Raw genomic sequence first — 14,976 nt, 5'->3', positions numbered from 1 at the left:
GGTTATAGAGTGTAGTAGAAACGTTGAGCAGAGTTTTAAAATCAGGGATAGGTTTTAGTGAGTATGGTTGCCAGTAATACACTGTGTCAAAGTTTTTTTTTCTAAAGTTCCTTATCATTGGGATGTACACTGAAGCAGGGTGAACTGGCAGGAGAAATGTACATGGCTGCATGAAGAAGCAAAATACATCACTCTTGTCACCAGTAAGCAGCTTCCCGTAAACTCACATGAAACAACTTCCAAAACAAATTCAGAAGAGCGTGAAAGTACAATCAGCAACGCTTAAACCAGCACGATAAGCTAGAACTACATTGGGGACCAAAAACTTAGCAAGAAGGTGAAGGAAAATTACCTTTCCCTCTTGCAGGGGCATCACCACTGGTGAACATGCCTAAGGTACTGGTGGTACCTGGGCTGCTGGTGCCACCAGGAAGATGGTTGCAGGTGGGGAGCACCAGCAGGTGACAGTGGCAGCCTCGGAAAATCTGAAGCCAAGAACAGCACCAATGCTAAAACAGGTGCCTAAAGTTAGTTAAGAACTGGGACAGGAACCTACCCAAAGCAGGCTAACAGGTTCAGGAGTTTTATTGTAGAAAATTTCTAAAAATACGAAACACTACTGCTACAAAGATGCAATAACACCTTTTTCATTCAGCACATTCCTGCTAGTGAGTCTATTACAATGGGTCTCACTTAAGACAGCAGTAAATGCTTTTGCAATGAGGGGTAAATTACAGTAAGGAGGGGGAGGTAATTATTAGGAATTCCTTTTTTAGAAGGAAAAACCTTCTTTAATAAGGAAATGCATAGTCTTCCAAAAACAGACAGACTTTTTCTCAAATGCAAACTGGAGTAATCTTTGCCAGTAATCTTAAAGAAACCAAATGGGAAAGGAAATAATCCACATAACCATTAAATGTTTATGTCATTTATTTGTAAAAATATAATTATAAGTATTCATTTTGAAGAGGGGTGCTAGTCTGTGTTAGATAAGGTAATTACTATTAAAATATCAGGATATTTAGAGCAGTAGGAAGTTTCAATAGGACAAATCAAAACCTTTTTCTATGTAAACTATGAACAGTATTATTGTTCATCACTTAGCCTAAATTTGAATGGGTCTATATTAATAAATGAGTGTTTATTATCATTATTATTTACTTTTAAATACTTATTTTCTGACAGGAAAACCTATGGTAGAGTTTGAAACCCATACAATCCATAACGTAAATGTGTGGTTTCATTTTTATTTGTTTTCGATCACAGTAATTTTTATCTTTGCATAAGTCCCCAGTGTTTAAGCTGTGGAACAAAAAGCCTGTAGATCTTACCATAGTTTTTAAAATTGAGAGGGCTTTAATATAACTATGTAAAACTTGAAAATGAATGGATGTGACCATAAACCAAACAGAATTTGAACCAGAAAAAAAAAACAAACCCAAAAACAATAACTTACCTTGTGTCCACCCAGCAGCAGAACCATGATGCGTGGATGTGCTGCAGTGATCCACCAAAGCTTCATGTAGCCAGTACAGGAGAAACTGGGTGAAATGAAAAACCTGCATGGGAGTGCAGGACAAGGTAGTCCCACCTAGATCCTGATTACACCAAAGCATGTGTGTCATTCTCTGGCAGAATAGGACTCCACATACAAACCTGAAATTACTTAGATAAGGCAGGCGTATGTGCACACATAATAAGAATCGTTTTTTATATACTTTCTATTATCTCTGAGGAGAAGCTGAATGATTTGTTAGATGCTGGCACACACTTTTTCCCTCTTTATCACACGCACTTTTGTACAATCAGCATACACTACTGGACAAGATGTGGTAGGAATCTATATTTAAATGTTTTGCAACTTAAGTAAAACCTGATCATCTTGTCAGCCTTCTGAAATGACAAAGGCCACATAATTTTATCTAATAAATCCAGAATTAACATTTGAATTTATGGTTGAAGTAAACACATCTTCTAGCAAGATGTCTGTTTTCATTCCCTTCACAAGTTAAGTAGATTAAGGCAAAAAAATGGAACATATGCTGTAACAATGTCTCACTGTACATCCTTTATGGGTGGTGTGCATCTGCGGGTATGGTTTGTATAAAATGCTCAACGTTTACATTGAACACATCAGAGGTTTCTGTAAATCTCTGAAAGTCTGGTGATCTTCCCACATGACTTCAAAACACCACCAGTTGTTTGGCTTTATTGGGCTTCCATGTGCTTCTTTCTGTTCTGACAAAATCCTGGATCTTAATAATTTATTTTATTATCTTTTGTAATAAAGTTTTGTGTATTTTAGACATGTCATTTTTTTAATTGTTACACTTAACTGTTTGAACTTTCTTCTCATCTGTGATCATTAAGTTTCTCATGCAGCCTGAGCAGTTACCTCCCTTCCTAAAAGACTCTTGTAGAAGAGTAGCTGAAAGAAAAAGTTGTGATTATACTTCGGGTATGTTTCTTTCACTGTCTTGTATCATTTGAAGGTTTTATTAATCTCTTCAGGGCATTCCATACAAAATCTCTGAACTGTATAAAGCCACAGGAGTCTTGGTAAAAACAAGATTTATGAAGAAAGGAGGCAGAACACTAAAGAACTGGACTGTGTAACAGGTCTGAGCTGAAGTGTTGCTAAAGCTTGTCTTGGTTGGTCTCCTTCATGTCATTCAAAGAAAATAAATGACCTTCCTCATCCTCTGCTTGAGCTTGCCTGTCTCCCTTCTGACTGCCTGTGGCGACTAGCAGGTCCGGGACGGTTCCTGCTATCAGATGTCTTCTTTTGAGATACTTTTGCTGTGTATTTACAGCTGTCTTTGCTTTTTCTTCTCCTTCGTGGGAGTGTTGACGAGCGCTGCTGCGGAAGCGTGGCTCCTGTGTTGGTCCTGCGGCCACTTCTGCAGCAGGGCAGCCGCGAAGCCACCCAGCCTTCTTCAGCCGCAGCCCACCCGGGGGCCATAGGGTAGCAACACACACCTCTGATATCGTAGCGTGGGCATCAGGTCTGCCCAGAGCAGCGCTTGCTGGCTGGCATGGAACGATGTAATTCTTTATCGTCCCTACAGCTTTAAGTTCTTTTGAAAGCATTCTACAAATGTTGCTCCTCATCCTTTTTCCATATCTCGTTTTTGAACAAGCAGATCACAGCTCAAGTCTGTCTACCCTTTCTCCTAAATTATTGACCGTGACTTTACATAGTAAATTGCACTGGCTACAAATGTTTGCTTGAACATAATTCATGACAGAGTTTAAAGAGACAGAGCTTACATATCATTTTCTCAGTCAGTAAACAACTGATGTTAATTCTGGCATTTCTCAGCTTCCGAGTGCTTAGTTTTGATAAGATGGCGTTCTTTTCAATACAGTCCATTTAATTTTCTTATTTAAAAAAAAAACACAGCGAAACTTGCGCTGAAAATGAAATGACGTCCTGCAAAATGCTGCTGACCCTTCCTTTCTCCAGAAAACTCCCACTACTGAGTATTGCAAGCATGGGCAACTAGATGAACAGCGTCCTCCGCCATCCCGTTTGCTGAGCGGCGCTAGCCATCACGGGAGGGTGACGGGTACCCTTGCCATCTCCCGTGCAGGTAGGAGAGTGCAGCTGGGGTGAAGGACAGGATGGAAGATGCACCCTTGGGCTGGTGGCAAGAGTTAGGATGAAGCAGAACATACTCTGTGGAGCTTTCTTTAGGTCAACCAAGGAATTATCAAATTTGGGCTTGGGTTTTGTTTTTTTTTTTTTTAATATACACAGCAAAAAGGAAAAATACCAGAGACCTTTTTGGTTTTATTCTAGACCTTCGTAATGAAGTGCTTGAGGAAAAAAGTTAAGCATGAGAAGAATTTTTTTAACCTTGTTCTAATGAATAGTATCAATTAATAAAAAAAAAATCAAGCCTTGAGCAGATGCTTGGAGTGGAAATTATACTGAAGATTGAGTTTAGTAAGAGTATAAATGGCTGAAAACAGGCTGTTACAGCAGAATTTTTAGGCAACTTGTTGACAAGTTGTAGGTCCTAGATTTAGTCATTTACAAGTAGCTTCAGAGTCATGTTTTCCCTTCCCGAGTGTTGTGTTTTTTCTTACTCTTTCTGATTTCATTTTGTTGTTTTGTCCTCATAAACACGCCTCAACTGTTTGTATCACCTCATCTGTAACAATTTCTTAGGCTTATTTAATTTTTTAAAAGAATTCTCTGCCTTCCAAGAAGACAGAGAAGATAAGCAGCTAAATATTTGTAACACATAAGTTAATTTTATTGATGCTTGGAAATTGTCCTGTAAATCTCAGTCAAAATGGTTGTGGTTTAGCTAGAACTGGTAAGGCTGGATCATTGCCTTATTTAATGGCTTTACTAGAGCACAGTTTTATCCTGCTTTCCCTATATCGTAAGGTCATTAATGAATCATTATCTATTGCTAGTAATTACTGATCTCTTGAGAATATTGCTTTAATTATATAGGAATCATAAGTGGAAGATACAGTTACATATTCTACAGTGTAGGTAGTAGTACCTTGGCGTATTGTGGCTTTAAAGAATCTGGTAGGGGGGTTTTTGTAGATTTTAATTGCTAAGTGTGCCTGGTAAAATATGAATTACTGTATTACTGCATGTGATAAAAGGTATACTATTGTGAGCCTCACAGTCTGCAGGTGTAACAGATGTAAGGCAAGATTAACAGGACAGAACAATAATTAAACCAGAGACAGCCATCTCAAAAAAAAAAAAAAACAAAAAACACCACACCACCAAAAACCAGTTTATCACATCCAATGCAATTATTAAGTGTGTCTTACATTCTCTGCAAATATTTGTAAAAGCTGTAAAAACATGTTAGTTTGAAAGACAGCTTTTCAGTGTGGACACTTACTTTAAGGAATTAAGATCCCTTTTTATGAATATAAAAGCTGAGTGAAGTCCTGCCATATGGCAGTATGGTTCATAGGCAATAGGGTCCTTGGTTTATAGATGTGATGAGCTAAATGCCGCCAAAGAAAATAAGAGAGCATTTAGTATATATGCATTTAAAACAGTATGAACAGCTTACTCCCTTTAAGACTGGAAGGTTCAAATAATTAACGGTAATATTATGGTTGCAAAAGGAAGTCCAGTTGTTCTTCAGCAGTCTGCATCTGTGAAACGTGATACCTCTGGGGACGGAGATTTAATTTTCCCAGGAGAAAATATAAAAGCAGGAGAAAAAAAGGAATGACTTCTGCTTGAGCAGAATAAACCTGCATCTACAAACGATTAACACTGCATAATGAAGTAGTAAAGAAGCAAAAGAGATTTCTAATAAAAGACTAATAACAAATCCCATTACACCATGGTGTATTTTTTCCCTTGAAGTGTATTAGACTTTCAGCAAGGCTTCTGAATGAGATTTGGGTAGTTGCAAGCAAAGTCAGCTCAGATGCTTCAAGCTTAGCTGAAATTTCTCACCTAACAGTTTGTGTAACCGGTAAGTTGCAGTTTTACAGGTGGGAGGGGTTGTTAATGCAAGTAATAGGCTTCCCACAGAGTCTGGGTGATGGCTGTGTCACCATAGGATAATAGTCTCCTGTAGGCTAGGCACTATAGGGTTATGTGCCTCTATATGGTACAATTCCTGAGATGGAACAGACAGGGTATTTATTGAATAAATGCAGTAGCTAAGCCCTGCTTTTGTGTTAACAGTTCTGATTTCTCTTTCTGAGGCCTGAAAATGGCCTCCCAGGAAAGGGGTTTGCTCAAAGGGCGACACACACGGAGTTTGTGGGTTTTCATAGTTAACATTGCGAATTTTAGAATTACTACACTAACTTAAAAAGTTACAAGACCTTAGACCGTAGATGCTTAATAGAAGGACGAGATGATGCTGTCTTTTGAAATCACGTATTTTCACTTTTAAAAGGGAACATGACTTGCAAGGGGAGAAATTCTATGTAGTGATCTCTAAATCTGTACATGGATTTTTTTATATAGATTTTTTTGCGGTTTATACATATGGTTCCAGTGGCGGGGGGGGGGGTGGGGAGGGTGGTAGTGAAGTTTAGTGAACAGGATCTTGAGTCACAAAACAGCCCTTTGAATTTCTTTTATAAGACTAGAGTCTTTTTGTACAGCTTGTTGCTATCTTAAAAGCATGTGCTCGACTGACGTGGTGGATTTCATTTGTCTAGAAATGAACTTTTATTACTGGAATCAGAAAAAAAAAAAAAAAAAAACCAGATGCCTTTAACCAACAATGAGTTCTGGGACAACAGTGGTTAAACATGAATTCTTACAAGTGAAACTAATCTTGATGAAATTTGTAGTTGCCTTTTTAGAAATTTTTGTGAGTTTTAAAGAATGACTTAATTTGCTTAGCAGAAATTTGCAATCAATCTTTTCTTGCCACTGAATAAACAGATTCCACATGTGTAGTAATTTGCATATCCCAGCTAAAAATGTAATTCATTATTTTTAAGTCCATTTCGTAATAACTATTTCAGGATTAATGTTACTAACTATTCTTTAGCTCTTTCAAATATGACCTTAGATAATCCTACCTAAAAAGTACAAAGCTGGTGGGTCTGCTCTGAAATGGGAAAGGGCAGTGCCTTTCCTGAGGTCAGCAAGTAAGTTAGTGTAAAAGCCAGAGCTGGAAACAAGAAATCTTGAGGAATAATTTTCTTCTACTGCGTCTCAAGTTTCCAGCCTCCAGCAAATACTGCATTTACTAAGACAGATTTTTACGTTTTGCTAGGTATGAAAACAGCACAGATATGAATAGGAATTAACGATATGGTCTACATGCAGAGTATCACTAAAACTGGTAAAGATTTAAATTAGGTTTGATCCAAATAGCATCAGCGTATTTTACATGGAGCTGCAAACACTGTCATCAATAACAGGGAGAAAGCCTCTTCAAAGTAAGTGTGACCCGGACCGTTTTAGCTGCTGTTTGGCATCTATCTCTCAATTGGCATTTACTTGACTGGCTTTTTCGGGGCTTCTCATAAACTTCACCCTCCTGTTTTTGCTGTTCCGGGCTATTCTTGCATAACATTTTATCCCTTTCATCTTAGATCACTATTACATTAAATGCTCAAAAATATGGTATATAGGATTGATATGTTTTGCCCTTTGAGGTTCACCCCCTTAATGATCTTAGTCAGTGAAGACTCTACAGTCTGTAAGGCATCACTTCTGTAATTTAGATGCAGTAACATTTCCACAAATACAATTAATTCAGTGGTTACCACAGATCTTCACGCTTGGCAAAATTTTTTGGTAAAATGTTGTGGATTGTAGTTGATCCTGGGTTGTGTATCCTGGCTTTACCATACTTGGCAAAGTAAAAAAATACAGACATCGTTTCCTTTTTTTTTTTTCAGGCGGTGGGTAAGGCTCCTCTTTGGACGTGAATTCCCACTTCAGGACCTTCTGGTTGTCTGGGATGCTCTATTTGCTGACAGTATCACCCTGAATTTAGTTGACTACATTTTTGTAGCCATGTTGTTATATATTAGAGATGCCTGTAAGTATCAACTATCTTACGATCTTATTGCAAACGTATTTTTCAACGAAAAAGAGGACTTGAGAAATGCAAAATTCCACTGTGACTTTATTAACAAACTGAAAATTGTTCCAAATGCTAGGAGAAGGAGCCGTTTATTATCAGATACGGTCTGCTGTATTCATGAAGCAAATTGTATCTTGGAGTTAAATGCAGGTTTGTTTTCTGAGTAGTTCTGTGGGTTTAGATGGAGTTGCAGATTTTCTGTGCAGCAAGTGGTACAGGTATGTATAGAGCTCCACCTTCTGACCAAGCTGGTGAGTTGAGTGAAGCCTCCCCTTAACACTGCAAATATTTTTATCCTGTTCTACTGTGAGAAATGGGAAAATGCACAAGCCAATGACTTGTAATTTTTTAATAGATATCTTGAAGGAAATGCAAATGCAGAGATAAGTAACTATTACAAAATACGTTTATTCTATGCCAGAGTGGCAGCTTTAAAAATTATCATTTCATTTCATTTTACTATGCCTGAAATATGTGCGAAGGTGAATTCTTATGGGTTAGCGGTGACCAATAAATACATTAAGCTGGGACAGACAAGAAATCACAAAAATGTTGTTAGCTTATATAATTGTGAATGGGAGGAGGACGATATGTAATGCTTAATTGAGCCATTTATTTCTGTCCCATCATGTTTTGCAAAAAAATCTGTATATATATTTGCCACAACAAAGTGTGCGTTTTGTGGCAAGATGCATGTCTGTCGTTAAATATGTGAATTCTACAGCATGCTGTTCAGAGTTAAGTATATACAATCTGTAAGCTTTAGGTTATAACAAGGTCACATATTTGACACAATTTTGTATTCTAGGACACATGAAGTTTTCAACATCTGTGGTTCCTATTTTGGGACCCAATCTTGAAAATATAACACGCATGTATTTTACACGTACTGTCGTTCCACTGCCTGTCTTCATATGTTTTTTTAATTACTTTTCAATAAACATGGAGCATATAGAGCTACCTTACATTACTCTCAAAGAAGTAGACGTTTAATTCAGTTTAGACGTTTCAAAATCAATGCTGCTGTTTCATGGTGATCTGATTCCAGGTCGTTACATTCTGCAATCTAAATCTGGCTTGTTTATGTGCAGTAAACTGAAATAATCTTAATTTTTTTAATATAGATATGTAGTGCAGATGGATCAAAAAATGTCTCTTAACATCAGTCCTTTACTTTGTGTCATCACTTCCCTTAAAAAAAAGCAACTTTAGAACTGTGATTGTAAGCACCTCTTTTCTTGGGGAGGGAAGGTTATTCTCTGTTCATTTTCTTTTGCTTCGTGGTGCTTATGTACAAGTATCAGTATGAAGTAACTAAAAATGTGAGCAAAAAGTGTGTTCTAGGCATCCGTATGAACTCAGTCTCCCTCTTTTGTCTGAAATCCCCAGGCTTTGTAAATAGAGCAGTAAATAGCTTTGAAGGGGAGTACCTTTGCCCAAATGAGATGCAGAGTCATCCCATCAGGACAGCTAATACTTCATACATATACTGCTTCTGTAATAAGTAACTTTATGTTCTAAAGCTGGACCTAGTTAGTTACTTTAAGTGTGGTAGGATGGTGAAACAAAATACCTAGTCATAAACACTGTATAGCTGAATATATTTTCAAAGTCAGGCTCAAACAGCAGTGATTTCCACAGTTATTTGATAAATGAAAGCTTTTCTTATATATCTGTAATAGAAAAGTTTTCTATTTTTCCTGATTTTTTTATTGCTGGTAATACTTGAGCTTTGAATGGAGTTCAAAGTTCTGTTGTAATATTTTTAAAAACATTTTCAAATAAAAGAAGCTTCAAAAAGCTTCTCTTGGTGAAAGGAAATGTTAGCTCAAAACATCCGATGATGTTAATCATCTATAAATAAATGGTCTGGAAATTTTCAGTTTTAAAACTTAGAAACAATAGGAATAATAATAGAGCTTCTAAGATATTATGTCATTAAAATGTCAAATATAAGTAATGATAATAATACAGTACTAAAAGATTTGAAAGTTTAAAAATGGTGCGGGTTCTTTTATACCAACACATTTGGGGATGGGAGAGAAGTTGCTGGTTCAGGAATTGATGGATTATTTTCTCTGGTTTGTTATGATGTTCTCAAGGGCGTGATTTCAAGAAAGTATTATTTCTGCTGTATTTTTCATTTTATTTGTATTTTAGTTTTGAAATTCTCTGTTACTCAAACTGTATTATTCAAGGAGAAGGGAGCATTTAGATTATTAGGTTATTCTTCATAGTTTTTAGAGATTACAGATACATAATCATGTACACAGACATTCTGTAAGCTGCTCTTTCAGTTTTACATCTGTATCCAAGAGAGATATATCCATGGAGTGATAAACCTCACAAGCCAAGTGTAGGGTTGTGTACCAAAGTATCTGTGAGTTTTAATGAATTATTTTCTGGGTTTCTCTGGAAAAAATCACGCAAAACTTTTATTCTTTTATTCTGTCAAATCAGAAGCATGAATATGTTACTTCTTTTTCACCAGTCTGGATGTATATGTGTTTTTTGATGAAATCAAAACAGAGTGGAGGGTGTGATGCAAAAATATGTATGTTTTATGTACTTCCCTTCCCTTCAAGAAGGACAAAAATGAACAAACCTGGAAGACATGTCTATATTTTGCGTCGTAAACTGATGTCATTATTACACCAGGAGCTAATTTTGACTAATCAGTGTTAGAGTAAGTATATTTTTATCATGTTTCCACTTGAAGACTAGCAATGGCCATTGTTAGGGTGTATTTTTTCTTACCTAAAAGCACTCAGAATATTTTGAGGGAAATAAATGAGCCGCAGCCCCTTCTTAGAGGAGCTGATTTGTTATTTCTCTTATAGTGCAAGGTGTTTGTATTATCTGTGGTTAACTCTGTTCGGGGCCCACTCAAGAGAACACAGCCATGCTTAAAGCAGCAGGGGGGAGCAGTCCCACCCTTCCTGGGTTAGGAAGTCAGCTGGATACAGGGCTGGTGGCATCAAACATTAAACTCTTAAGAAATGACATGTGGCAGAAAATTAGGACTTTGTTGAAGACGAGTAGTTTACTATTGCTGCTTGCATTCAGGAATGGTTATTGGACCAGCAGAGAAAAATCAGTCTCATCTAAAGCAGAAGGGAGAAAGCAATTTGATGTTCCTCTGGGCACTGCATAACAAATATTAATGAAAAGACAGTAAGATTGCTTTCTCTATGTAGAGGAGTTTCTCTATTCCTTTCCCTAGAAATGCCAGTAGCATTCTTTTTTTTTCAGGAAGTGAGAAGTTGTTCACAATAGAAGTTGTGTTCACATGTGGCTCTTGCCAAGCCAGTTATGAAGGAAAAGCACCAGTACAGAAGTACCAAGCTTATTACAAGGCAGCTGGCCACAGTGTGAGATATTTCAACGCTGAACTTCAGCACCATCCAGCTGCTGCTGAGACTGCATAATTTTGTATTGCACAGAATCTCCTTCCAGAAATTTTATCCTATAGTGGATTCTTAGAAATCCTTTCAAATCTGAGATGCATATTCGGAGAGGGGGGTTTGTTTTGGCTTACTGCTATTGTCTTTATCATTTTTAAGAAAAATGCCACTCTGATGGATAACAGTAAACATTTTTCCTGAGGAGACAAGAATCATGGAATGGTTTGGGTTGGAAGGGACCTGAAAGATCATCTAGTCCCAGCCCCCCTGCCAGGGGCAGGACACCTTCCACCAGACCAGGCTGCTCAAAGCCCCATCTAACCTGGCCTTGAACACTTCCAGCCATGGGGCATCCACAACTTCTCTGGGCAAGCTGTTCCAGTGCCTCACCACTCTCATCTTAAAGAATTTCTTCCTCACATCCAATCTAAATCTGCCCTCTTCCAGTGTAAAACCATTACGCCTTGTCCTGTCACTACAGGCCATTGTAAAAAGTCTCTCTCTGTCTTTCTTATAGCTCCGTTAATACGTTGAAAGGCTGCCAGAAGGTCTCCTTGGAACCTTCTCTTCTCTGGGTTCAACAGCCCCAACTCTTTCAGCCTTTCCTCACAGGAGGGGTGCTCCATCCCACTGCTCATTTTCGTGACCCTCCTCTGGACCAGCTCCAACAGGTCCATGTCTTTCCTGTGCTGAGGGCTCCAGAGCTGGACGCTGAACTCCAGGTGGGATCTCACCAGGGCAGAGCAGAGGGGCAAGAACCAGCTCCCTCAGCCTGCTGGCCACGCTTCTTTGGACGCAGCCCAGGGCACGGTTTGCTCCTTGGGCTCGAGCACACGTGTCGGGCTGTGGGCAGCATACAGATCACGATAAAACAAAAAGCACCATGAGGTGTTTCAGCAGAGTAATCCCTTTAACCCAAGGCTCCCCAGCACACAGAGCACTGGCAACAATGTCCTCTTCTGTAAAGGTTTCTACACGAATGGGGGACAGCTGAATATGTGGGGAAAAGCCTAAATATAAAATAAATACAAAAGTTAGCAGGCCGCCTTCATTAAATTGTTGGAGTTTTTTTAACTTTATATGAATGGTAAGGTTTCGTTTTAAAATTTAATTAAAAAAAAAAATTAGGGATCAGAGGGGACACAGGTCATTGCCTGACAGTTTGATTTTTTTTTCGTTTATTCAATTGCTTCACTATTATACATATCAAAAAAATTACTAATTGGAGTAAATGCCTTGTGGTTGAAGATACAATTTTTTTGTCATGGTTCAAGTCTTCACCATTAAAATAAATCAGCTTTTTTAATATTTAGTTTTCTCTATGTCTGTGAGACAGCAAAGAACTCTTCCAGGAAAAATAAAGAAAGGATAATTTTAATCCATTTTACATTGCAGAACAGAACACGTACTAATCTGTTGAAAAAAGAAATGCATTGGTCTTCCTGCCTACCATTTATAAAAGTATTTAGAATTTACTATCAATTTTCAGTATTTTTATTTGCTTTGGTAAAAAGGCATCATGATCATAACTGCAGTACAGTATCTTAAATTTGATTTACATATGAGTTTGATTGGGTATGTACAATGTGGTGTTCGTATTATACTCCTCTGAAAGAACTCTGACGGAGACCATTGTATTGTGTTCGTTATGCCAGCTTTGTGGCTTCCAGAAGAAAAAACAGGTACCTGAAAAAGAACAAGAAAAACAAAAGGATAGGAAAAAGAACAGGCAGAACAGATAAAGAATGAGTAGGATAAGTGAGTGCTTTACAAATGAAAGCAGATGTATGAAATTACAAGCTGTCGGATCAGCAACAGAAATGAAGATGATAAAGTGGTTCCCTACACAGATTATAATTATTCATTTTGCCCAGTCCTGCATCTTTTCCCCATAATCCTCTTGTTGAGGGAGGAAAGGTACAGGAGGATATGAGGTTTATTCACATGAAAGAAAAAAAAGTGAAACATTTAAATCTTTCCATCCACAAAACAGTCCTTTATTTTGCCTTTTATTGATTCAAAGTAATTTTGTATTTGCAATTATCCTTTCTGGAGTAGAGGTCTGATTAAAAAGAGCTATTTATTACTACAGCTAAAGTTCTCAGAATAGCAAAGTTTGTTAAAAATTTATTTACAATTACTATTGTTGGAGGCTGTCTTTATGTTGCAGAGTGCAAGCATCATTAACAGGCATTGCTTTGACAGCTGTGGCAGATGGATTGCCTGGATTTAGATGGTGCAAAAGAAAAGAAGTAGTTTACATAGACCTGCCTGAAAAGATGTCTTTAATAATTGCACTCATAATTAGATTGATTTGGGAAAAAACCACCCAAAACAGAAGACAACAATAGCGAGCGAATAACCATAGAGTGTACTTACATAGATGCAGATAAAATCAAGCAGAATTATAACAAAATTATAAACTTGAGCAAAGCATGCTGAAAATTTCCTGAGTAAGTAAAAAATTCTGGTAAAGTTAATGGTATATTATATTTTTAAGTCCTTATGAAAGTAAAATATATCCTTCTCCCTTTTCCTGAGCATTTCGTGAATAGTTTCTGATTTACAAGAAAACAAAGAGTTGTTGACACCTTTCTATGCATGTGTGTGTATATATATATATACATGTGTGTGGGCATGTTTGTGTATATGTACATAAGAGCAACATAAAAGATATTTCAGCAAAGAATTGTCGTAGTGGAGGATAGTTATCATAAAAGCAGTACCGAAGGTAAGATTTATCTCACAAATTATCATGCTTAAATTTAGGTGTCTGCAGATGAGCGTCTGAAAAGTCATTGTCCATTTTGGAGTGTAGGACTAGTTCTTCAGGCTTCACCAACTGTATTGCCCTGACCTCCACACACTCAGGCAGGCTTCAGGTGCACAGCTACAGAGATCTAAATTTAGACATCTAAATCTGGAGCTAACATAAATGTCTATGACATAAAGTCACTGGTGGATTTAGCATTGTCCTTCATGATACTGGACCAAGCATCGTCGTGAAGCTTGCTTATTGCAATATCTTCTTTTACTCTGAGCACTGCTTGAGTTCTGAGAGACCTGATGTGGGCAAAGAGAGCTTACTCTGAACTGTCATGAATCTCCTGGAAAAGGTACTGTTTGGGAATATCAAAGTAAGATAGTAATATTTCACGTTTCTTCACATTCTCTTTTTTTTTTCTTTTTTTATTTTTTTTCATTTTCATTGTAGTGATTTCAAGTAATTATCAGACCTGTTTGGGACTTCTGATGCATTATCCACCTATTGGAGATGTTCACTCTCTTATCCACAGAGCACTTTTTCTCCGAGATCCAAAGGTGAGATGCTCGCTTTGTAAATACAGGGAACAAATCTCTGTAATAAAGTGTTCTAAATACTATTCAGCTAGTGACAACCTACATATTGGGAACTAAACTGTAATTTCAGTTTTCTTCTAACCTGACAAGAACACTGAAGGAAATAGTTGGTAACCAAGAGTAGAAACAAGTTCTTTTATTCTTCAAAGGATGCTATCCTACTACTTTGCTTTTTATCCAGGAGCTCTGATAACTTCAGGTGTTTATGCTCTTGGGAATACCTGCCCTTGGTGTTCTGCACAGATGTCTTTCATAATAAAGTCTTCTTTTTAGGAAAATGGTAATATTTGATGTAATAACCTGGTAAACTGTATAGAAACTGGCACGCAATTTCATCTGTAAGACCTTTTGGTGGGGTGTCTGCGGATTAATCCCTGTTAATCCCTAAAGCACTACCCCTACCCAATATAGTTCTGTGATGGTTTTCAATTAAAAACAAGTCTGCAGTTACAACCTGAAGAGATTCACACAAATAGTGTATAAATTCATCAATGTTATGTTAGGTATTACTAGCATACAGTTTCCGATATACCGATTTATACTTAAAAAAAAAAAAAAATGGAAACCTCTTGCTGTTTGAGAATGGCACGTGTGTGTCTATAATATACAGCAGGTATCCACAGTACAGTGGGTAAAATATTTGAGATGAAGCTGTACAC

General features: G+C 37.4%; 1 protein-coding gene across 4 annotated transcripts in view; it reads left to right on the top strand.

The window, feature by feature from the left end:
• The window catches only part of TBC1D5 (TBC1 domain family member 5), a 326,157-nt gene that overhangs the window by 236,559 nt on the left and 74,622 nt on the right, over window positions 1-14,976 (top strand). For all 4 annotated transcript variants that reach the window (XM_056337720.1, XM_056337722.1, XM_056337723.1 and 1 more), the window contains 2 exons: window positions 7,366-7,508; window positions 14,172-14,278. In XM_056337720.1, the coding sequence (XP_056193695.1) occupies window positions 7,366-7,508; window positions 14,172-14,278 (250 nt within the window). The remainder of the gene's footprint in view (window positions 1-7,365; window positions 7,509-14,171; window positions 14,279-14,976) is intronic.

This window comes from Falco biarmicus, chromosome 4, assembly GCF_023638135.1.
Source record: "Falco biarmicus isolate bFalBia1 chromosome 4, bFalBia1.pri, whole genome shotgun sequence".
NCBI classification, from domain to species: Eukaryota; Metazoa; Chordata; class Aves; order Falconiformes; family Falconidae; genus Falco; species Falco biarmicus.
Note: the sequence above shows the minus strand (reverse complement) of the source record. Positions and strands in the feature narration are given on the sequence as shown.